Here is a 24,632-nt window from a genome sequence, read left to right as displayed (position 1 = left end):
AGTTTTCATTTTTTTGTGCTGAAGTCAGGCCATCTGGAATGTTCCAGGTACTGATGCAGGCAGCATATATATATATATAATTGCGAATGCAGTGAGCACTTACTATGAGACCTAGCAGATCATGTCTGTGTGTGTGTCTGTCTGTCTGTCTGTCCGTGTGTCTGTCCCGCTATCCAAATATGGAGTGTGTTGCATCAGCAATCACTCAGCTCCATATATGGGCACAAAAGGGGCCAGGTCCACTCAGCTCCATATATGGGCACAAAAGGGGCACCATATAAGGAGTCCCCAAAGCAGCTATACGTCCAAAACCCAAATATGTACGAGCTGCGTTCGCTTCCCGCGTTTGCGCGTCTTACTCGTATATATATCTGCAGCCCAGGTCTAGCATGAAGTATGACTACTGATGTACTATAGCCTAGATTATTAGATTTCACTTTATTGATCCCAAGGGGGAAATTCAAATGTTGCAGTAGCTAAGATAGATAGATAATACAAAAGGCACATAAAAACAAAACAAAGAGAAACCCTCCTACACACTCCAACATTGCTTCCAGTCTGTCAGGCTTGGCTGCCCCCCCCCCCCCCCAGGCCTGTGGATCTGGCTGCAGACTGAAAGAAAAGATGGGGAAGATAATGTGGGTTAACGACAGACTCACTCTGATGTTGTAGATAGCATTGTTCCTTCCAGGACTCAGGACTAGCGTTTGGTGGTTGTTATTATCAGCAGATGTAGTGTGTTCCTTCAGAACAAGGAGGGAGGCAGGGTGGAGGTTCATCATGTTGGCGCTGCTGACTAAGCAACTCGTCAGCCCCAAGTGAGTTGTGCTGACATTCCTCAGGTGCCGTGTCATTTTAAGACGAACGTGTGGTGCATAAACGCGCGCCAATATCACATTGTTTCCTCATGGGCGAGGTTTCTACTGTCAACCCAATGCTCCGCCTGTCACAATCACAACTATTACACAACTAATATTTGAGATAATCGCAATCATTTTTGCATAATCGTTCCATGTGACAACATTTTCAACCATTTTCCAAAAAAAGTAAATCAAACAGTTCACAGTTCGGTTACATTACGCTACCGAACGCTGAAGTCGCATCGACCTATGGTAGTTGGTGAGATGTACAAGCAAGCTTCCTGAGAATGTTAAAACACCACAAGACGATATCAAGTGTGAGACGCAAGATTAATGTGGTTATAGCATAACCTTGAGAGCGATGTGAAGTTGTCAACTGTATTGACACAGCCAGACTGCACAGAGTGCACACAGAGGCTTCTCATGGCTGAGCTCAGAGCAGCGGTGGAAAGTAACCTACTAAGTACATTAGCTGCAGAGTGTTTCCAATTTTCAATACTTTGACTTCTACTCCACTACATCTGTAGACTTTGATTATTATTACAAAACACATTGCCCATTTCATCCCTATATACATTTGGGAGATTTGAAAATAGCTGATTGGTACGCATTGTGAGCTTGTACATCGGCTATTTTCAAAATAGTTATATACATTTGAAACCTTTGAAACCAGCATGAGTAATTTCAGTACTTTTAAGTTACAGTTAAGTACATTTTGATACCAATTATTTTATACTTGTAATTTTGAATATCTGACTTTTAACTGTAACAGAGTATTTCTATATTGCAGAACTGATACTTTTACTTAAGTTTAAAAAAATAATTCACCACTCTGAAAGCAGTGGGCCCTGTCTCTCCTCTAAACAGGACCTGTATAGCTGCTAAATTGTTTACAGAGGAACAGAGTGTGTCAATAATAAAAGCTCCACAGTACAAAATCAATGGAGCCATAGTGTGTGTGTGTGTGTGTGTGTGTGTGCGGCTGCGCGCCCAAATTGATCTGCATTGCAAGGCTGTAAATGATGACAGAGAAAATGACTGTCACATTTGATTTGTTCGGAGACAGATTGCGGGTCGTGAAATTCCCCTGCTCACATCAATTTACCACAGACCACAGGCCGTGATTTAGCCGGAGACCATGCCATGAGGAAACCTAGCCACGTGGTCAGTGCTAATGGACCTTAATGAATTATTTAACTAATCTTGTTTCCTCTTTCTTGTTTTTCTTTCTCCCGTTCTCTGTCTCTCTTCTTGTTTCGACTCTCTATTGACTTTCTTGTACCCTGTGCGTCTCTCTGTCTCTCTCTCCCTTCTCCTCAGGGACTTCCTTCCACGTGGATCGGGCATTGTTACCCGCCGACCTCTCATTCTGCAGCTGGTCAACAATAAAGCAGGTGAGTCTGGCGGTTCTTTGCCCAGCGATGCCCCCTGTATACTTTCATCACCGTCCACCATTGTTGGCCTCCACTCTACAGCGCCTTGGGCTTGGTTTCTGCCTTTTATCTCTCTTGTGCATGCACCTGGTCTGCCCTCTCTACCTCCCTCCCTTCACTGTTTATCCATCGCTCTGCCCCCTGTAGAATATGCAGAGTTCCTGCACTGCAAAGGGAAGAAGTTTGTGGACTTTGATGAGGTGCGGTCGGAGATCGAGGCGGAGACGGACCGGATCACAGGCTCCAACAAGGGCATCTCTGCCGTCCCCATTAACCTGAGGGTGTACTCCCCGAACGGTAATGCTCTCAACCACTAATGAAATGCAAACAACAAAACACAGACATAGCCAAGAGCCGCTCTCTTACACCCCATGTGGGCAGCCTCTGTCTGGCACACTCATCCGTCATTCGTCAACACGGCTTTCACTAATAGCGTCTCATCTTTCACTGCTACTCTCTTTGTCTTGTGAATGTCTTGTCTGTGTGTGTTAGTGCTGAACCTGACCCTGATCGACCTGCCGGGGATGACCAAGGTGGCGGTCGGGGACCAGCCTGTGGACATCGAGCACCAGATCCGGGACATGCTGCTGCAGTTCATCACCAAGGAGAGCTGTCTGATCCTGGCCGTCACCCCCGCTAACCAAGACCTGGCCAACTCTGACGCGCTCAAGATCTCCAAGGAGGTGGACCCACAGGGTAAAATACAGGGGATTATTATTATAATAGATCTCCAAGGAGGTGGACCCACAGGGTAAACTACAGGAGATTATTAGTATAATAGATCTCCAAGGAGGTGGACCCACAGGGTAAACTACAGGAGATTATTATTATAATAGATCTCCAAGGAGGTGGACCCACAGGGTAAACTACAGGGGATTATTATTATAACAGATCTCCAAGGAGGTGGACCCACAGGGTAAACTACAGGGGATTATTATTATAATAGATCTCCAAGGAGGTGGACCCACAGGGTAAACTACAGGAGATTATTATTATAATAGATCTCCAAGGAGGTGGACCCACAGGGTAAACTACAGGAGATTATTATTATAATAGATCTCCAAGGAGGTGGACCCACAGAGTAAACTACAGGAGATTATTATTATAATAGATCTCCAAGGAGGTGGACCCACAGGGTAAAATACAGGGGATTATTATTATAATAGATCTCCAAGGAGGTGGACCCACAGGGTAAACTACAGGAGATTATTATTATAATAGATCTCCAAGGAGGTGGACCCACAGGGTAAACTACAGGAGATTATTATTATAATAGATCTCCAAGGAGGTGGACCCACAGGGTAAACTACAGGGGATTATTATTATAACAGATCTCCAAGGAGGTGGACCCACAGGGTAAACTACAGGGGATTATTATTATAATAGATCTCCAAGGAGGTGGACCCACAGGGTAAACTACAGGAGATTATTATTATAATAGATCTCCAAGGAGGTGGACCCACAGAGTAAACTACAGGAGATTATTATTATAATAGATCTCCAAGGAGGTGGACCCACAGAGTAAACTACAGGAGATTATTATTATAATAGATCTCCAAGGAGGTGGACCCACAGAGTAAACTACAGGAGATTATTATTATAATAGATCTCCAAGGAGGTGGACCCACAGGGTAAACTACAGGAGATTATTATTATAATAGATCTCCAAGGAGGTGGACCCACAGAGTAAACTACAGGAGATTATTATTATAATAGATCTCCAAGGAGGTGGACCCACAGGGTAAACTACAGGAGATTATTATTATAATAGATCTCCAAGGAGGTGGACCCACAGGGTAAACTACAGGGGATTATTATTATAATAGATCTCCAAGGAGGTGGACCCACAGAGTAAACTACAGGGGATTATTATTATAATAGATCTCCAAGGAGGTGGACCCACAGGGTAAACTACAGGAGATTATTATTATAATAGATCTCCAAGGAGGTGGACCCACAGGGTAAACTACAGGAGATTATTATTATGATCGTAGAACATGTGAAGATGACAAAGGAGAACCCAGTCAGTCGGTCTGTGTTATCCATTACCTTATAGCATTGTACTCTGTATGTAGTTGTTTACCCATTCGTGTCCGGCTTCTTCATGTACTTTATTTATTTCTCATTGTGGACACTGCTGGGGCTGAAAGGTCAAAGCAACTTTACACAGAAGCGTGTTGTGAAATAACAAAAACGCGGGCCAGATAGGTTGTGTCGATCTACTTAGTGTGCGTATGTATGTATGTACTGTATGTACTGTATGTGGACTATTACATTGTCCCTTTGTCTCCAGGTCTGCGCACCATAGGTGTTATCACCAAACTAGACCTGATGGACGAAGGGACGGACGCAAAGGACATCCTGGAGAATAAGCTTTTGCCACTGCGTAGAGGTGAGGGTGATTCACACACACACACACACACACACACACACACACACACACACACACACACATACATACACCAACAAAAATAAATGTGGATGTGGAACTACTTTCAAAACAGGCCTAAAAATCCATAGAAAGGAGAATGCATTCTCCGCTGCCATTTTTTACTCCTTCCCCTTTTTCTACTTTGTACTTCTGTATTTTGCGTGTCTTAAGTACCAGGTCCCTAACTTGAGTAAAATAAAGACCTGAAGGCGTGATCAATGCCATTTGGCTATTCTGAGTGGCCAAAGAGCATTGATCACGCCTCCAGGTCTTTAGTTTACTCAAGTTAGGGAATAAGACCTGGTAGGCCTAAGGCCGATTCTAAAAACGCCTCTAAATCCTGACCTAAGGTTTCTGAAAAACGTCAAATATTTATATAGCAGCATCAAAAAAATTACATTTTTGAATACTGTACATACTGTACAGAACCCAAATATGGGTGCCCGGCCTGAGGGGGTAAGATACCAATAGGGGTTCCCGCCCAGAATGGGTTAAGACACAAAATACAGCCCATAGTGTTTTATGTTGATATTGTATTCTGGTGTTATTCTTTCATGTCGATAAATGAAATACATAAGTCCACCACATGAGTGTTCTCCTTTTCGGCCCAAATACTCGTAACGATTACCTTTCTGTCTCATAAAGTATTCGATCAATCGATGAAAAGCAACTGCAGGAGAACCTGCTCTCCTCGTGGACTACATGGTGTGGTTTTGTGTGTTCAGGATACATCGGCGTAGTAAACCGCAGTCAGAAGGACATCGACGGGAGGAAGGACATCAAAGCTGCACTGGCTGCAGAGAGGAAGTTTTTCCTGTCCCACCCGGGCTACAGACACATGGCCGAGCGCATGGGCACACCCCACCTACAGAAGACCCTCAACCAGGTCTGCTGCTGCCCAGACCTATGGGCTCCTTGTGTGGCATTTTCGGATTTCGGTGTTGTCTGTTCAAAAATTGCAGATATACAAGCTCGAGGCTTGCTTGTAGATCTGCTATTTTTTGGGAAAATCTTGAAAATGTTGAATATTTTGAATTACGGAAAAAGTCATTTATAATTGGATAGCAATTGTCCTCAGGCCTTAATGGGGCAATCAACTAAAGATTAATTTTAAATTAATCTTTAGTTAGTCTTTAGAGAATATTAAATTAATTAATATTCTCTCTCTAGCAACTCACCAATCACATCCGGGATACGTTGCCCGGCCTGCGTAACAAGCTCCAGAGCCAGCTGCTCTCCCTGGAGAAGGAGGTGGAGGAGTACAAGAACTTCAGACCTGACGACCCCACACGCAAGACCAAGGCTTTATTACAGTTGAGTATAACCCTAACCCCAGGTGCAACACCATGGCTTTATTACAGTTGAGTATAACCCTAACCCCAGGTGCAACACCATGGCTTTATTACAGTTGAGTATAACCCTAACCCCAGGTGCAACACCATGGCTTTATTACAGTTGAGTATAACCCTAACCCCAGGTGCAACACCATGGCTTTATTACAGTTGAGTATAACCCTAACCCCAGGTGCAACACCATGGCTTTATTACAGTTGAGTATAACCCTAGACCCCAGGTGCAACACCATGGCTTTATTACAGTTGAATACTTAAGTGCTACTTTTGTTTCCATGCTCCCCTCCCCCCACACTCCCCAGGATGGTGCAGCAGTTTGGCGGGGACTTTGAGAAGTGCATCGAGGGCTCCGGGGACCAGGTGGACACCAACGAGCTGTCAGGCGGTGCCAAGATCAACCGCATCTTCCACGAGCGCTTGACCTACGAGCTGGTTAAGGTATGGCCAGGAAATGGTCCATACGTTTCCTTTTCCTTGACCTACGAGCTGGTTACGGTGTTCCACGTGTTCAGTTGTTCATAAAACATGCTGAGTTCTGCACAAAATAGGCTAAAGTTAAATCACAGTTGGCATACATCTCTCATTCTCTCTCCCTGATGTTCTCGCTAGCAGAATGGGAAGATCTATGAACCCAAAACATGTTAATCTGGCTTCTATTCTGGGCTTGCAGATCTATTATGTTCGGTGCGCGACGGGGCAGACAGACTCCACACTATACCATACAATACAAACAAATCAGGCTTGAGCCGAGCGCCACGGCTGTAAAACCTTTATAATGTAAACAGCAGCAGCACTGGGACACTTCATTATACAGAAAGCATGTAAATAATAATATCGAGCTGATTTGATTGTCTGTAAATGGTGGCGTTTATTATTATGTTGATGTTGTTGATTCAATCCCCCTCAAGTCCTTAATATCCAGGTTTGTTTGATTGAAAGTTTTGATGGAAAATGTTATTAACAGTTTGTAGAATGGGTACAGTTCAAGGAAAGTACAGAGGCAGTTCCACTTTGAATGTATACTTATTACAAACTTGTGAAACTGCGTTCTGTCTTTTAAAGGACAACTTTAGTTCGAACATGGGGCTAAATACATCTTTATTTACAAAATGTTGTAGCGATTATTTTTTAATTATTTACTATAGTCCTACTAGACCCCAAGAAATTATATTTGACAACAAAAGATCATGGATCTACTGAATGTGTCAAACTGACATATTGAGCCCATGACACACAGTGTGGATTCCCCCCAGTAGGGTACGTTCACATTCAGTAGATCCTGTCATCTTTTGTGGCCAGATGTCATTTCTTGGGGTCTTGTAGGACTATAGTAAATAATAAAAAAAATATATTTTGTAAATAAAGACGTATTTAGCCCCATGTTCGAATGCCCCCTCCCCCTGTCAAAAATAGCTAAAATCACTAAAACAAAAGAAAGCAGCAAATGAAAAATAATTAACTCATCTTTTACTTTCTCTAATAACAACCTAAAACATGAACCTTAGTTGAAAAAAAAAACTTAAGTTGTCCTTTAAATTAACATCGCAGCTCTGAACTTTTACAAGCCTCTCCAACACGGAGCGGAGCTAAAGCAGGTTATGTGTGTGACGCGATTATCCTTCGGTTCATTGATTAGGCTTCAATGCCGAGGTGCAGACAGAAAGACAGGCATATGCGCCTGTTCTCTGCTGCTTGAGTCACGGAATCCAAGGCTCTGCCCGGCCCGACCAATCAGCATACATTTTAGGCTCGGCCCTACGAGAAAATGTTTGGCCCGGGGAAGAATTTGAGAACTGTACTCGGTGTACTGTGAAGTTCTTTGCTGATTTAAAGTGCTGTATAAGTGGGGTAGTTAATATCTTGCTTGTTCTCTGTCCCCCAGATTGTTTTTAATGAGAAGGAGCTGAGGAGGGAGATCAAGAATGCTATCAAGAACGTCCATGGTGTCAGGCAAGTGAAAGAACAATCAGGCGGGTCCTCTTTTCAGAGAAAGACTTCACTGGAGTGCACTGGAAGCAGTTGATCGCCAGCGTTCGCTAGTTGGACCACTGCATAACCCACCTGCTTTCTCTCCCAGTTGTTGTTGTTCTTCTTCCAAATGTGTTTTACATAGCGATCACTTTTACATAGCTATCACTGGCTCTTTCTATATGTATGTGAAACCTAACCTTTTTAATGTTTCCACCCCCTGTCCTCTCCATCCTTTATCTGTCACTCACACCACCCACCACGCTGTTTTCTTTCGCTGTGGAATCGACATGACGAGTTTTGGTGTGATTTTTATGTTACGCATACGTCTTCTAAAGCAATTGTCTTTGTCTTTATTTTGTCGCTCTTTTTCCACTTGCATGACACGTCTCGTCTGCATTTGTCTACGCACGTTCTCTCGTTCTCTCTTTGGGTATTGTTCTCTCCTTCGCGTAATGGCTGCCCGTTTCTTGTTATGTTTTTCCTGACTGTCTCCTAGTTATTAACCCCTTGTACAACATTGTCTCTCTCTGTCTTACCTGCACATCTGTCCACCCACATTGTCCCGTTAACGTGTCCAATCCATCTTGTCTCAGTGTCTTCTCTGTGTGCGTCTCCTCAGAACGGGCCTGTTCACTCCCGACCTGGCGTTTGAGGCCATCGTGAAAAAGCAGATCGTTGAGCTGAAAACGCCCTGTCTCAAATGTATCGATATGGTCATACAGGAGCTGATCAACACGGTCAGGCAGTGCACCAACAAGGTACTGCAGGCTGTCCAGCATCTCCCCCGAATCGATGCCCCAGCCCGGACACGGGCCAGTGGTGGAGGGCAGCGGGGGGAGGGCACACCGGCTCGGAGTACCCGTCCGTCGGCGGCTGTTAACAGGAAAAAAAAACATTGAATGTACTTAACCCATTAAAACCGGGAAAGCATCTATGTTATTTTAGATTCTATACGTTGGTTATTCCAAAATTTAAGATCTACAACAAGGTCACTTTGAACTTAAATCTGCAATTATTTTACATTTTTTGTGGTATAACAGAAGTGTGAGAACTATTGATTTAGAAGGCATTAGAAGAATGGGACTCAGGTCTTTTAATGGGATAAGCGGAGTGTTTTTTAGTCTGTATTCCGCTGGTTCTGCTAGGGTTTGCCCTCCCTCGGCCTGACCACCGGCCCTGTGCACAGGCAGTGCTGTCGTGTTGTGGAGTGTTGTGACGAGTGTAGTGGTGTCGTCGTGGAGGTGAGGTTGTTTATAGGGGGATTGGTGTGTGTATGTGTGTAATGATGATGACAAGCTGCAGGTCTCTTCACAGCAGGACTACATTGTTATGAGTTATTTATTGGGGGCGGGTTGAGTTGCACTCCTTGTGACCTTTCGGTTTCAGAGGAACTATGAGAGTGACAAATTAGACTGGCAAGAGAGGAACTGGTCACAGACGATGCCTAGAACAGGAAAAACCTGCAGTTTGTCCGTCTCAATTTTCTTTTTACTACTACAAAATGACTAACTGAAACAAATGTTTTCTCTTGTTTTTTTATTTCCTCTCTCTCCCACGTTCCCTTTTTTCTCTGTCTTTCCCTCTTCTCTTCTCCACTACCCCCCTCAAAAAAATATATATATACAAAAAATGCCCCACCCCCCTGCCCGCATCAGAACGGGGCTGTTCACCCCCGACCTGGCCTTTGAGGCGATAGTCAAAAAGCAGATCCTCAAACTGAAAGAGCCCAGCCTCAAATGCGTGGACCTCGTGGTGTCCGAGCTCACGGCAGTCGTCGTGAAGTGTGCCGTCAAGGTAAACTGGGGGACAAGACGCCACAGTGTCTTCCTCCGTGAATTATGCCCATCATCCATGTCAGCCCGGTTTCTTAAAAACGGGTCACCCACCCCACCCTTCGCCCCCATGATATCATCCATCCTCAGTGCTTGGATCGTGTCTCCCCCCACCGCCCCCATGATATCATCCATCCTCAGTGCTTGGATCGTGTCTCCCCCCACCGCCCCCATGATATCATCCATCCTCAGTGCTTGGATCGTGTCTCCCCCCACCGCCCCCAACCCCATTCCACTCCCACTTCCCTTCTTGTGGAAGCCTTCATGCCTTCCAGTCGGATCAAAACATTGACTTGCAAATCACGTCTGAATCTTTGAAGTGCTTATCAAAAAATGTCCCGTTTTGCCACGCTCCCTGCTGTTCGCCCCCATTGAGTTTGATTTCAACCCATTAACCCATTCAATACGGGAAACTGTGTCATTTTAGATTTTAGAGAGAGTGAGTGGTTGGCTATTCAAAAATAGCAGTGAAAATTTGTGCAAATCAGTGAGAAAGAGGAAAAAAAAGTGTATATATTTATGTGTGTGTGTGTATATATATATCAAATCTTCTGCTTCTGCTTCTGGGGGTCCCTGGTACAAAATATTTTTAGTTTGGGGGTCCTTGACATGAAAAAGTTTGAGTACCGCTGATATAGAAATCAGTGAAGAGCCAGAATTGGGTCCTCACTGGTCTTAATGGGTTAAAGTGAATTTCCTTTTTTGTGTCCCCTGCCCGCGAATGAGCAGTCGTTACTACACTTGACCGGGCAGTGCACCCACTGCCCCTCCGCCTCCCCACTCTTCTGCCCAGTCAACACACGCACACACCGCAGACTCTGCACATGTCAATGAACATGCACAGGCAACAAAGAAGAATATGAATTAATGGAATGAAAATAACAACGCTCGCGTTTAGAAAAATCACCATTTTGTAATTAATGCACAGAGTGCATAATTGTGCATGTTGTGCTGTAACATTGGGGGGGCGTATAGGCTCTAATATTCGCTACACAGTATATTTCTATCTATCTTTGAAAAAACACCTGTGTGAAGTGACGGGTGCTAATATATTTAAGTCTAACTCATGTTGATGGGACTCTGGTCGAGTCCCATGCCTGGTCCATCTGTCAGTCAGTCAGTCTCTCCCTGGTCGAGTCCCATGCCTGGTCCATCTGTCAGTCAGTCAGTCTCTCCCTGGTCCATCTGTCAGTCAGTCAGTCTCTCCCTGGTCGAGTCCCAGGGAGTCAGTCCCTCTCCCTGGTGGAGCCCCATTCCTGGTCCATCAGTCAGTCAGTCCTCTCTCCCTGGTGGAGCCCCATGCCTGGTCCATCAGTCATTCAGTGCTTCCACTGGCCCTGCACAGCGCACTGACATTCTGCTTAGCTCTCTGCTTCCCAAACAATAGGCCCCGGGAGGCCCGGGACACAATTCTGAGTCACAGACCCATTTGTATGTTTCCCACAATTTATTTTCAGTTAATATTTCAAAAGATAAAATCAACAAAGTAAAACAAAAATAATTCAAAGAATATTCAAATGATCAAATAAAGAATTCACAAATAAAGAAATATGGAAAATAGCCGCTCCACAAGATTGGCTTTTATCACCATCAAATAGGGCTTAAGTGGTTCATTCATATCATATTTTGGTAGTTCTTGGTCCCGGGGGGAGTCATCAAAAGTATCATTTGGGTCTCTAGCTAAAAGGTTTGGGAAACACTGGCTTTGCTGCACGGAAAGGACAGGGAGTGACTGAGGAGCAGAGCAGGGAGACAATACAAACAGCCTCGTGGCTCCTCTGGGCCCAGTGACCAGCTTGAATGGAGCGTTGCTATGGCAACGCCACTCGGCCGTCGCCCTCTGGTGGACAAGTGGAGGAGCTGCGGCATCATGCCCACATAATGCCTGCCCCACACACACATCCGGCAACATCTGTCACCCCAGCCGACCCTTCCACCTTGTCCCTGGCATTACCTCAACTTTATAAGTGAAGCCCTCATTCTCATTCCTCACTTCTCCTCTTCTCTCAAGAAAGTATTCACTAATCTGAAATGGCATCAAAACAGTTAGAGATGACCAACATAGTAGTATTTTAAAAATATATATATCAATTCAGTATATAAGGTTCCCACAGCCATGAAATTCTTGGAATTATTTTGAAACCTTTTCCAGGCCTTTTACCAAATGTTTTGGTAATTGTTATAACATGTCCCAAAACATGTCTAACACGTGAGTGGCCGGATGGTAACCGCAAGGTTGCTATTTCGAACCCGGGCTCCCCCAGAGTTAGTGTCACTGTGTCCTTGAGCTAGACACTGAACCCCTAATTGCTCCTGATGTGTAGGTTGGTGCCTTGCATGGTTTCCGCCGCCATTGGTGTATGAGGATTTATTGCACCATATAACTGCTATAGGTCTGGAAATGGGCTGAAATATTAACTACTAAATACTAAAAAGTTGTTTTTTTTAAATGTGTGGGAACCATGTATATACATTTATATAAATGCATTGGTGCTTCCTCATGACCTGACAAACTCAATTCCTGAGGTTGGTGTAAAAAAAAAAGGCCAATGGATTTTTGAATGGGCAGCAATGCATTCCTAGACTAAGGAGTCATCCCCAACTGTAGTACATGCTGTAGTGATGCCTACTTGCAAGTTGCGTAGTGCACAGATATCCATCCTATACTGTGTACAATGTATGTATAGTATGCATTGCATACATGTCTCTAGTGTGTCTTGTAGATCAGTGGTTCCCAAACATTTTAGCCTGTGACCCAAAAGAGAGATTAGACGTTTGCCCGGGACCCACACTAGTGAAAATAGCAGATCTACAAGCACACAACGCGTCGCTTTGCGCCTCGTTGTGAGCTTGTAGATCAGCTATTTTCACCACTTCTTAAACATTTGTTTTCTAATTTAAGGAATTTCTTAGATTTTTCTTTCATTTATTTATGAAATTACTGAAAAAAAGTATTGAATATTGTTTTTGTTATTTTAGCTTTTAGGGAATGTTTTTTTGAAAATATTTTGAAATAATGACCCACAAATGGGTCCCGACCCAGTGTTTGGGAACCACTGTTGTAGATGACGGACTGTCACTTTATCCTTATCCTCTCTTATGTTCAGTCTCACCAGTTTTCCATGTTTTTCTCTATGCACTGACTGGTGAGTTGTACTAAATAATGTCCAGTAGTGCTGGTACAGTATGTTGTCTTCAACCAGTGCTGCAGTGTTTCCATGTGTTTCCTTTACAGCTCAACTCCTACCCGAGACTGAGGGAGGAAACGGAGAGAATCGTCACCACCTACGTCAGAGAGAGAGAGGGCAAGACCAAGGATCAGGTCAGTTCTGATTCTGAAAATGCTTCCTAAGTGCTTCTTACTTCTTACATACCACACCATAAAATGTGTAGTGACAAGGTAGGACCTTTAGAATCTGTAATTAGAAGATATTAATTTAGAAGACTTAAAGGCTGGTACATGAGTCTGAGAATTCAAGGGTTAGTGCCCAGACCTGTGGCGCTTGGTGTTGTGTGTTGTGTGTTGTGTGTGTGTGTGTGTGTGTGTGTGTGTGTGTGTGTGTGTGTGTGTGTGTGTGTGTGCGCGCGCGCAACTGTGCATGTATGTGTGTGTTGCTTGATCAAACTCTAATTGACTTCATAAGCACTAATGGCGTTGGAAGGTTGGGGAAAGTTAATAACCAATCACAAGCCTTTTAATTCTGCTTGGTTCCATCAGTGTAATAATAAAACTTCTAATTGTGACTTTGTCTCCAATCAAGGTTCTCCTTCTGATTGACATTGAGCAATCCTACATCAACACAAACCATGAGGACTTCATTGGCTTCGCTAAGTATGCATCATCCATCCCCCTTCCCCTGTCAAATCCCCCCCACCTCACTGTTTACAGCAGCATGTAGCCCATCCCTCTCATGTCAATTTCGGGGACTTTGTAATCCCCATTAATACCATGCTGCCTGATACATATTACCCACCTTTAGCTTTAACCACTTCGGGACTGTGTCCACCAAGGTGTTTTCTCCTGAGTGCAGGCCAGGGTATAATTGTATTGTTTTCAATGTGAGTGCCGTGTATTTTACTCTACGCTGGAAACGCCAGCAGCATGCCGAGCCGGTGCTGAGCCTTTATGCTGCACTGCACATTCACGGCTGGCGTTTGTATCTGACCATTTGGAAGCGTGTTTAAGAGAGTGCAGTCCATTTTCAGCTGGGACAAAATGCTTTGGTGGATGCTGATGAATAGCCAAAATTGCCCATGTACATGTCTTTAGATCTGCTATTGTTGAACATTTTACAATATGAGGACATGCTCAAAATAGGTAAACCAATTTTCTTCTTGGCACCGCACCTAAACAGCCTTGACGTAATTATTTTGAGGCAGGTAGAATTACACAGATAGAGCATTTCCTGTCACTGTCATTTACCGTAGCAGGCAGCAATTCTATTCACGTTGATTTTCAACTCGTGCACCAGCCGGGTACACAACAAATTTCCGTGTAGCATCAGTGCTGGTCCCTGACATTGCAGAGGTTGAACGGTGTTTACAGCCTCTTATGTCCCTCCGATCGGCCATCACGAGTACTTGAGTCATTCATTCCCTGGCTGTGAGGGTAGCGGTGACACTCAACAAAGAAGAGTTTCAGCGTTCGGATAATAACATGCTCTCAGCAGGCAGCATGAGTCACAGAGATTTAGCCTGCTGATTAATTATCCACTCACAACAGAAAGAGTGTGTTCCTGTGTAAGGGTGGGGGGGTGTGGCGGCGGGGGGGTCAGAACGGTTGAGGTCAATCTGGCTGTCTGCATGCTGCTGTACTGCTCCTGCCTAACCAGTTCAATCAAGCATGCTTGATTGCTAGGCGGATATACACTCCCTATGCGATGCTGGCTGTTTTGTGATGAGGGTTGTGCACGTTACTCAGGGAGGACAGTTAGAGCTGGCGTTGTAAAATAAAATGTTTGTTCGTTGTTGACACACACCCGCCATTCTGCGGATCTTTGATTGCACGGTGTGTCAAACATTCAATGGCTCATGTGGGATGTCTCCACCAGGTTCCCAGTGCGCGATGATGCACTTTAACCAGGGGTCATCGCTATGCTAGCCTCGGAAACCCAAACGTTTTTATTTCCAGGGAGAAAAAAAAGGTCTGGGGCCGAGTCCACTTCAATTCGGCATACAGTAGCGCAAACGTCGATCACTCTGCTGATTTCTGATCCTCTGCACCTTTGTTAATGGTGTGCCATGTGCCATAGTGTCGTAGTAAATCAGTGTCATACATATTCTGAAGAAAACTTGAGATTCAGTAACATTATAATGGTGTGTAAAACAGAACAATTGCAAACAAGTCTTTGCCACGGACACATTTGTTCGTGTATGGACATATTGATGACCCCTGACTCTTAAGTTAACGTTAATCAGAAAGAGTGGAGCGTAGCAGCATGATGTAGTTGAGTGGAGCTCCCCTTCCCCCTGTTTGAGTCTGGCCATTGACTGAGTAACAAAGCAAGCCCTGCTGTGTGTGGGTTTGTGTCTATTATACTAGCGCATGGTGAGTGGATTGCCGTAGTGTGTGAGAGGTCCGTTAGGGTTGTTTAACGGTTCACGTGACTCGTCACTTTCAGTCTCGACAACAGAAGGGTGGATGACGGTAGCCCCCCAGGGTTCAGCAACCACAGGTGGGATGGCAGATAACACACGCAGGGGTTTGTGTGTTTTTGTTTGTGTTCATATTTCCTGTCACCCTTTCCCACTGCCCAAGCACCTATACACCCCAATTCTTTAATACTTTCTCGTGTGCAAAAGTTAGATTAGACAAGAGTTTAAACAAGACATGGTCTGACTCTGTAGGATATTGTCTCTGTGTAACTATGTGTCGTCTCCTCCCAGTGCCCAGCAGAGGAACACAGCGGCCAACAAGAAGAGGGCTATTCCTAATCAGGTACCATGTGACCCTTGACCCTGTCCTCACCAACCCCACCCTCTAATATCCCTGAGTTGATTGATATCATTACCAGTCTTATGTATTAACCAGGTCAATCCCACCAGTAATCAGGCATAATGCCATTAATCTACTGTATTTAGACCCATCTAACTGTTAGTTGTACTCCCATGTTGTACACCCCTTAAAAATACTGACCGTTTCCAGTCCTAATGTAGATGTTAAACTGGCCTGTCTTTGTTGTGATGCTGGTATCTCTCCTTTCCGGTGTCCACACATTTTTTGTGTATTTAAAAGAACGAAAAGCAAAAAAAACAATCCTGAAATGATATTAATGTCCACTGGTCTCCAGTGATCAATATTTGAGGTTGGTTGCAGGTACACTGTGTTATTCAAGGCCTGTGGCAGTGCTATAAAATTCCGTTTCAGTGAGGGGAGAGTTGCCTTTAAGACCCCGCCCCACCTTGCTTCACCCTACTTGGAATTAAGCATCAGTTTGTTTCCACTGCTGCCATTAATCGCTGTTTTGCACGCGCTGTTTTTTTTTTAAATTATTTTTTACAACCCAGGCATGACGTCCTACCACGGCAAAGCAACAGTTAATCACCGGGTTATGTTGTTTTTTCTTGTTGACGTTCCATTAACTCACTCCTTTGCATTTTAAATTTGAGAATGGGAATGGATGTGCATGGATCCCGCTGCTGTTGGTTGAGCAACAAATATGAAATAACCAAATTGTGGTATTGAAGTAATTCTAATTGCATGTAACTCTCTTGCTCTCTCTCTCTCTCTCTCTCTCCTCTGTCTCTCTCTCTCTCCCCCTGTCTATTTTTTACCCTCTTCATCCATTTCTCTTACTGTCTGATGGACCCCCCCCCCCCTTCAAAACTGTTAATTCTGAAAATTTCTACTTCCTTTTCTTTGATTTCCCTCTCCAACATCACCCTTCAACTGTCTTTTCTCCATACCTCTCTCCACCTCGTCCCACTCTTCCAAATCAATACTTCTCCCTCCTTCCCCTGTTATGTCCCTCCATCCCTCACTCTTCCTTCCTTTCCCTCTATCTCCCATCTTTGCTTGCTTGCTTTCCCTTTTTTCTCTGGCTATGATTTTTCCCCCTTATCCTACCATCCATTGCCCTTTAACCCCTCCTCCTGCTCCTCCTCCTCTTCCATTTATCGCAGGGTGAGATTCTGGTAAGTACCCGACAGATCTAAAGCGCACTGTGCCAGGGGGAGGCAGGGCTAAACAGCTACACAGAACTGAGGCCATTACACAGGTCAGCCCGTCTAGCTTACGGTCAGGCCAAGAGAGACCAACCTCAACGTGATGCCTGGAGCGTTGATGCTTGTATGTCAAGTTGAGTTGTTCTGTTCTCATAGACATTCTCCACCCTGCAGCTTGGCGGACTGGGAGAGGGACATGAGGAGAAGGTAGTGTCTCCAGACCCTGTGGCAGAAAGCCAGAGCAATTCTAATTGATCATACAGTCGCCAGTAATCGGCAACTGCCTTCCCAGTAACACGCGGGTCTCCCTCGATAATTCGTGGGTCTCGTTTTAACAAGACAGTAATTGTCTTAAATTGTCGCTGGACTGACTAACTTTACTTATTTAACCTTCTGCAACAAACAGTTTGGAAAACGATGATCTCCGCTTGGTAATGCTATGGAGAAAAACAATACATGTTTGTCTTGCTCCTCTGTGTAATGCTTTGACTCTTTTTGAAAGACCTTAGAGAGGATGGTGGACCCCCTCCCGCTGACTGTGGCCGGCGTCAGTTCTGTTTGTGTCTGGTTAATGTCCCTGTTGCCTCCAGCACGGCGACCAGCGGTTTGCCTTTTGGAGAATCAATCTGAGCTTCGACAGGGGTTGGGGTGGAGGGGAATCATCAGATCAACTAGACATACCATTGTGAATCAAGATCATTGTTTTTTTGTTTTTTTTTGTGTAATCCCTTTTGCAAATTCAGATTTCTTGTTCCTTTTCAACGAAGTAGCCAATTTATCCGTATCAGTGCATGCTGACATAGTCTGTCTTACATTTCTGTCATAACTTCACTTTGATACAAACGCCTATACTGACAACTCCTAAATTGATTCTTTTTCCCATGACTTTGACCAGTTAGTTTCTGTATTCTAATCAGATCTGTCTGATTGTTAGAATCACAATACCGGTTTGGTTGGGAGTTCATTACTTTACTGATTGATAAAAAAAAATCCTAATTGACATTTCTGTTTAATCACTGTTAAGTACTACTTGCGTTGTGCTTGACGATGTGAAATATGTTGCTAGTTGAGGAGGATATTGTTGTGATTATCTTTTGAATTGTGATAATCTTACAAATTGTTTACATTTTAATTATTATTTAGATGCATATCTAAGTTATGCTAATATCTGGCAGATGAAAACTTGGCGGTCTTTCTGCTAATATAGCCTCATAATATCTATACTATTTCCAACTAACTTTAAAGGTGTGGCCTTTTCCTAACTTTTCCTAGTTTCGGAGTGGCATGCAGTATTTACCTGCCATGGCAAACTAACAATATAGCTCCAGTGTTCTCGCCTCATCTCCCTTGTTTATGTTGGTGCTTTCTTACTAATGAGTCTTACCCATAACTGTTCTGGATGGAGAGAGAGTGAAGAAGAGGTTTATAGCAGATCTTCATTTGTCTTGATGTGAACGCCCCCCCAACTTATAATCGATGCTCTTACGTCCCAGTTCATAAAACATCACACCAGACACCGTTTCACTAAATGGAGATGAATTGCAGCTGAGAGACCCACTTCCTCTCTCCCATTCCACTTTTCCGCCGTAACTGTAGGCTGTGATTTATGCGTCGTCATACGACTGCACTGCTCGCCTAAAATGACAGATTTTCAGCGAGCGGTCGTACGATGAAGTATAAATTCATTATCACTAACTGTACACCATGTAGAGTTCAGTCTGCCTGTGCCTCTCTCCGTTAAACAATCCTTCTCTCCGACTCTTTCATCTTTCAAGACCCAGACTTTTTATCCCCCACCACCAGCCCCCTGCCAGCCCACACACTGGAGTGTACACTGACGTCCGACCAGTTAACACCATTAACCCTGCCCGCTGTGTTTTAACTGCCCAGTGTATATGCTAGCGTGTACTGACCCTAACATACCTCCGTCGACCCCTTGCCCTTTGACACCCATGCTGTTGTGGGTCGAACGATGGTCTGGACACCATCTGCACCCACTGTGTTGTGTGAGAACGCCTCTTGTAGATGTTGAGACGAGGGCAGCATACATTTTCAGTTTGCTCTGCTTCAGAACAGCGATGCTTTATTTAATACATTTTACTTTACAGTCAATGTGTGACTATACTACTCTTGCTATTGTCACCCCTTATAACCTGATTTGAATAGACCTCAAATAACTTAATGATGTTAAGGTAGGACACAGGCAGAGACATTGAGTAAGAACAGGTAAGGTTTATTAGGTTTGAGTCAGTTCAATCATTAACATCGTATGACAAACGGCACAACAACAACAACATATTATGAAGCACTTAACATTACAACGGTAAAGTTGGTACTCCCTCCATTGTCCTCTCTCTCCTCTCTGTGTCTCTCTCTCTCTCTCATATATCCCTCTCTCCTCCACACAGGTTATCCGCAAAGGCTGGCTCACTATCAACATCAGCATCATGAAGGGAGGCTCCAAGGAGTACTGGTTTGTCCTGACCGCCGAGTCCCTCTCCTGGTACAAAGACGAGGAGGTGAGAGCAATCTCTTGGGACAGTTAGCCAGTGGTCTTTTTATTTATTTATGTATTTATATATATATATATATATATGTGTGTGTGTGTGTGTGTGTGTGTGTGTGTGTGTGGCAAATCTACAACCTCACAATATGTCTCGAGGCAACGCATTGTGAGCTTGTAGATTGGACATTTTACCAATTGTTTTGTACAGCAAAGTATATAAGGCTAACAGGTCTGCGACATTTTGTAAGCTTGTCGCTGTTTTCAGCTAAAAGGCTTTCCCTGCAATAACACAAAAACAGAAAGTACACTACTCCGGTCACCCATATGGATAGTGCGCCAGTCGGTGGCACGCTATCCATATGGATAGCTTTGAGCTTGTAGATCTGCCTTTTTTCAATAGCTAAATTACAACATAATGGGGTTCCCAGCCAAAATGTATTAAGTTTTTTTTCGGAACACACATCAAACTCCTGTCATAATCCAGCATAGGATATTGGTATCAGTTTTTTTATTGTCACTTCCACAATACACACTACTTGGGCATACAGGGCAGCAAAATAATACATATCATGAGATTGAGAGCCTCTCTGTACACGGTGTCTTCCTTCCTTCCTTCCAGGAGGAGTGGGTGTGTGTGTGTGTGTGTCCCGGCCCAGCCTAACCAATGTGCAGACTACTGTTCAGCTGCAGCCTGATGAACAGGTAGTCTGAACACTGGGCAGGCGGGGGGGTGAGGGAGAGGAGGGGGGGAGTGTCGCCCCGTGGGAGGAAGAGCCCTGAGGTCGTTGTGGCCGCCGCAGGTGGCTTCCCCTGGGGACAGTAGGACAAAGGGCAGCGCAGAGCAAACACACCGCTGGTTAAACAGCTACCCACATGCAGCGTTTCTCATCCTAAAGAAATGTTAAAAACACAACATTTTGAAATTGGCCTTACAATGAATTTAGGCATTTAGCAGACAGCTCTTAATCCAGAGAGATTTACAGTAAGCAAGGAAAATGCGCCAATAACGTTACATTAAATGCATGCAAATGGTCATCTAGGATCTTTACCGTGATTGTAAGGTATTTATTTGACTGTTTTACAAGTTTGACACGGAACAGTCTGTGTCTGTCCCTCTTTTGCTACAATAGCTATGCACAGTCAGCACAAACACAGCTCTCTGCAGTTTATTTAGGTTTAAGGCCATTTCAGGGGCTGTGTTCTGTTCCATGACGGATGGAGTTGCATTCAGTAAAAGGCACCGTATAATAGTAGTACTGTAGTACATATATACCTCCATGGTATAACTCATTGTATAATAGTAGTACTGTAGTACATATATACCTCCATGGTATAACTCAAACCAGTGTGTAAAGCTTCATATAAATGTTGCAAATGTGTTTTTAATAAAAGGAACCGTACTTGTACTCACCGAAGACATATTGTTGAGATCTCCCGAGGCCTCGTCATATCCACTCTCCCAGAAAAAAGATTATGTTTCTATATATATATATATACATATTTTTAAATAATTTTTATATATACCTTTTTGGAAAAGATAATGGCGTTTGAAAGCGTGGAAAAAAATGTAACTCCAAACCAAAGCTACGGTTCCAACCTAAAAGCCCATCAACGGTCACAACGCGTACCTCATAGCAGTCACCTCATCGTTGAAAAAGTTGAGAGAGAAGGAGTTGGAGAGTAAAGAGAGGGAGGATGGCGGAGGCAAACTGACGTGGCAGGCGGGCTGAAATGTTCCAGCCGGGATCTGACTTTGGAATTTGCAGGAAATCGTACTAGGTTACGGAGGCTGGGTGGGGGGGGGTGGGGGGGGGGGGGGGTGACTGTGTGTGTGTGTGTGTGTGTGTGTGTGTGTGTGTGTGTGTGCGCGCGCCTGTGGTTCGATACATCTGCTTTAGTCTTTTTGAATAGAGCGTCTGACCGTGTACATATTTGTGTGTGTGTGCGTGCAACTAAAGCCCCCACACACCACAGCATGTTTGTTTTTGAAGAGATACCTGGATGTATTTTGTCTTTATTTTTAAGTATTCGTGGGTGGGGGGTGTGTGTGTGTGTGTGTGTGTGTGTGTGTGTTTTGTGGGGGCAGGGGCTTATGTGGAGCTTTGCGTGATGTAACTGTTGGACCTGTGTTGGTGTGTGTGTGAGAGAGACCGTGAGCGCGCGTAGACATAAATGCTTCCAGATGTTCTTGCTCCACAGCGAAAGCTGGCACCTTGCCCCGCCCCCACCCCTCTCAAGCACTCCTCGTGCTCCGCCCCTCCCCCCCCCCCCCCCCCCCCCTTCTCCTCCTCATCACCATCAGCATGGTGGTCTTATCCAGACCAGAGGAAATGCATTCCATGGCGCCTGCTCACTGGCCGTTAGTCTGCCACCACCACCACCACCGGTCCCTCGCTTAAACGCTTTGTGCTTCACCTTGAAAACATCCAGCTGACCCGTGATGATGACCCTTTGAGACTTACAACTGCCTTCTAAATCAGTTGTTCTCAAACCTTTGGCTTTTAGTGATTCAAAATTGTTCATGATTTTTCAAACAAGTGTATGTCTGCTATTTTTTAATAGCCAAAAAAATAATCTAAAATTACACAGATGCTTTGCCGGTTTTAATGGGGCCCATTCTACAACTCTCACACTTTAAAGATTTTCCCAAAATGTCCAAAAATAGCAAATGTACAAGCTCGTATATGTGCTGTTTTTTTAACGCTAAACTCTAAAATGACAGAAGCTTTCCCGGTTCTTTAGTTCTTTCAAGAGCCCCCCAGGTTGTTAATTCCATTAGGCTACTACGGCATGGATGTACATCGTTTGAACATTTGGTTCCCAACTATCATTGTAGCTGGGTACCCCCTGAAACACCCGTACAACTGTTTTAATGAATCTTCTCCTGATTATTCGTCTGTTATTGTCTATACCTAAACCCTCTCTTCTTCCCCTGTGAGTTTCGATCCTTCCACGAGAAAAATAATGTATTTTTTATCTTTTCTATACCTAAACCCTCTCTTCTTCCTGTGTGTGTGTGTGTGTGTGTGTGTGTGTGTCCTTCCAGGAGAAAGAGAAGAAGTACATGCTGCCACTGGATAACCTGAAGCTACGAGACGTGGAGAAAGGCTTCATGTCCACTAAACACATCTTTGCCATCTTCAACACCGAGTCGAGGTCAGGGCTGCGCGTTGCTAGGGAGTTGTTTTTTTTGTTGAACTGCTTTAACCATTGATTGAATACTTAAGGTTAATGTTGGCAGTGAATGACACATTTCTATGAGAACATTGCATTTACCTCCTTGTGGTCTCCTGATAGATGGTTTTTCAGGCCTGCTTCGAAGGAAGCCAGTTATCCACATTTTGTTAAGGGATGCTGTCGGGGCATTCCTCATTTTGGTGGCAGAATAGTAGAATTTTCCCCGTTCTATATTTGGGTAGTACCGGGCTGTGGGCGTCACTGTTAAATTATTTAACAATTAGCCGATCTAGAAGCTCACATCTTAATATTTTGTGTTTTCTCTACACAGGAATGTGTATAAAGATCTGCGTCAGATTGAGCTGGCCTGTGATTCTCAAGAGGACGTGGACAGTTGGAAGGCCTCCTTCCTCAGGGCAGGTGTTTATCCGCAGAAGGACCAGGTATTGACCAAATAAGACCAGAGTCTAGTACTTCTCTTAGACAAAACAAATACATGCTGTTATATACATCTTTATCTACCATTAAGACGCCCTGAGGGTGAGAAGCGACCTCACCCTTGCATCCGCCTGGGTGACTGCAGACTGCTGGCCGAGCGCTGGCGCTTTGGCATGGCGTGTCAGATCAACATGGAATGAATTCTGTACTGGCCATATATGGAGCGTGTCTTGAGTGTACAGGGTTTGATGAGGTCGGATCGACATGTGGAATGTCAGAACAGGAAGGAAGGACGGATGGGGAAGGATCAACGTATGGCATGTCAGAACAACTCGGCTCCATATATGGAGATCTAAGGGTTTGAGGTCAGATGTAGCGTTGCTGGCCGGCTCCATATATGCAGATCTAGGTGATGATCAAGTCTTCATGTATGGTTATCCAGGGTTGGATGAGGTCAGTGTCGTGATCTTCATATATGGAGATGACCATAGTCGGGGGATATTAATAAAATCTGGGAATGAATTTCTTACCAAGAGATTTCTTCACCAATGTGTTTGTAAAGGTGTCTACTATCCCTCATTGGTTTCTATTCAGCCACCCTAAGGGGAATTTTTGACAGCTGCTGAAAGGCTGGCCAGACTGAGTTGCGAGTGACAAAACATATTCACGGAATGCAGCAATTTAAGCTGGAACCCAGGCTATAACAGCCCTACGTATTGTCAGCTTTTCCCGTACTGGTGTCGGCATGGGAACAACTGTTAACGTGCGCTGCCCTCTCTCCTCAGGAAGACAACGATGAGAGGGAGACAGAGTCGGCCAAGGAGCGCGCCACCTCCCAGGACCCTCAGCTGGAGAGGCAGGTGGAGACTATCCGCAACCTGGTGGACTCCTACATCGGCATCATCAACAAGTCCATCAAAGACCTCATGCCCAAGATCATCATGCACCTCATGATCAACAGCGTGAGTCTGACCACTGACGCAGCACACTGGAACTCACACATAGGCTACTGGAGTTTTCTTGTCCAAGATCAACTGCTAAATTCACACTATCTGGCCAGTTACAGTACATGGATTAAAACCCTCGGGCGCCACGACCTGATTTCAGTCATTTGAATTCCAGAGAAGTCAGTATGACTTCTATGGAAGAATTTTGCGCAGTGCAAATAGGCTGATTTCGGTTATTGTTGTAAGATTAGAGCATTTGTGGTTTCTAGTAATATGTTCAGAAAGATCTTCCATTAAATCTTAATAGTCTGGGATATTTCATATAAAAGCAAAGGTTAAAGCTGGTTAGCACTAGTATGTAGAACAGTAAATGGTCTCCTTTCACACCGTTTCACAAATGGTACTGTAGGACCTGGCAATACAAACATTTATATATTTTTTTAATCCATGCCAGTATCAGATGGAAGCAGTTGGGTGAATAGTCTTAATTTAGTGTCACTCGTCATAATAATAATAATGAAT

General features: G+C 44.3%; 1 protein-coding gene across 5 annotated transcripts in view; it reads left to right on the top strand.

The window, feature by feature from the left end:
• LOC308324783 (dynamin-2-like) overlaps positions 1 to 24,632 on the top strand; it is a 42,225-nt gene that overhangs the window by 8,706 nt on the left and 8,887 nt on the right. For 2 of the 5 annotated variants that reach the window (XM_080777067.1, XM_080777065.1), the window contains exons 2-19: positions 2,181 to 2,254; positions 2,441 to 2,590; positions 2,786 to 2,989; positions 4,587 to 4,685; positions 5,450 to 5,610; positions 5,895 to 6,037; positions 6,378 to 6,513; positions 7,958 to 8,025; positions 8,666 to 8,804; positions 13,114 to 13,200; positions 13,640 to 13,710; positions 15,500 to 15,553; positions 15,765 to 15,816; positions 17,001 to 17,012; positions 19,451 to 19,561; positions 22,595 to 22,704; positions 23,057 to 23,168; positions 23,949 to 24,125. In XM_080777067.1, coding sequence (XP_080633193.1) covers positions 2,181 to 2,254; positions 2,441 to 2,590; positions 2,786 to 2,989; positions 4,587 to 4,685; positions 5,450 to 5,610; positions 5,895 to 6,037; positions 6,378 to 6,513; positions 7,958 to 8,025; positions 8,666 to 8,804; positions 13,114 to 13,200; positions 13,640 to 13,710; positions 15,500 to 15,553; positions 15,765 to 15,816; positions 17,001 to 17,012; positions 19,451 to 19,561; positions 22,595 to 22,704; positions 23,057 to 23,168; positions 23,949 to 24,125 — 1,960 coding nt within the window. The remainder of the gene's footprint in view (positions 1 to 2,180; positions 2,255 to 2,440; positions 2,591 to 2,785; positions 2,990 to 4,586; positions 4,686 to 5,449; positions 5,611 to 5,894; positions 6,038 to 6,377; positions 6,514 to 7,957; positions 8,026 to 8,665; positions 8,805 to 13,113; positions 13,201 to 13,639; positions 13,711 to 15,499; positions 15,554 to 15,764; positions 15,817 to 17,000; positions 17,013 to 19,450; positions 19,562 to 22,594; positions 22,705 to 23,056; positions 23,169 to 23,948; positions 24,126 to 24,632) is intronic. The other 3 variants (XM_080777068.1, XM_080777066.1, XM_080777069.1) reach the window with 3 other exon arrangements.

The sequence above is a fragment of the Protomyctophum bolini genome, assembly GCF_963924005.1.
Source record: "Protomyctophum bolini genome assembly, chromosome: 11".
NCBI lineage: Eukaryota > Metazoa > Chordata > Actinopteri > Myctophiformes > Myctophidae > Protomyctophum > Protomyctophum bolini.
This window is presented reverse-complemented; position numbering and strand designations above follow the sequence as displayed.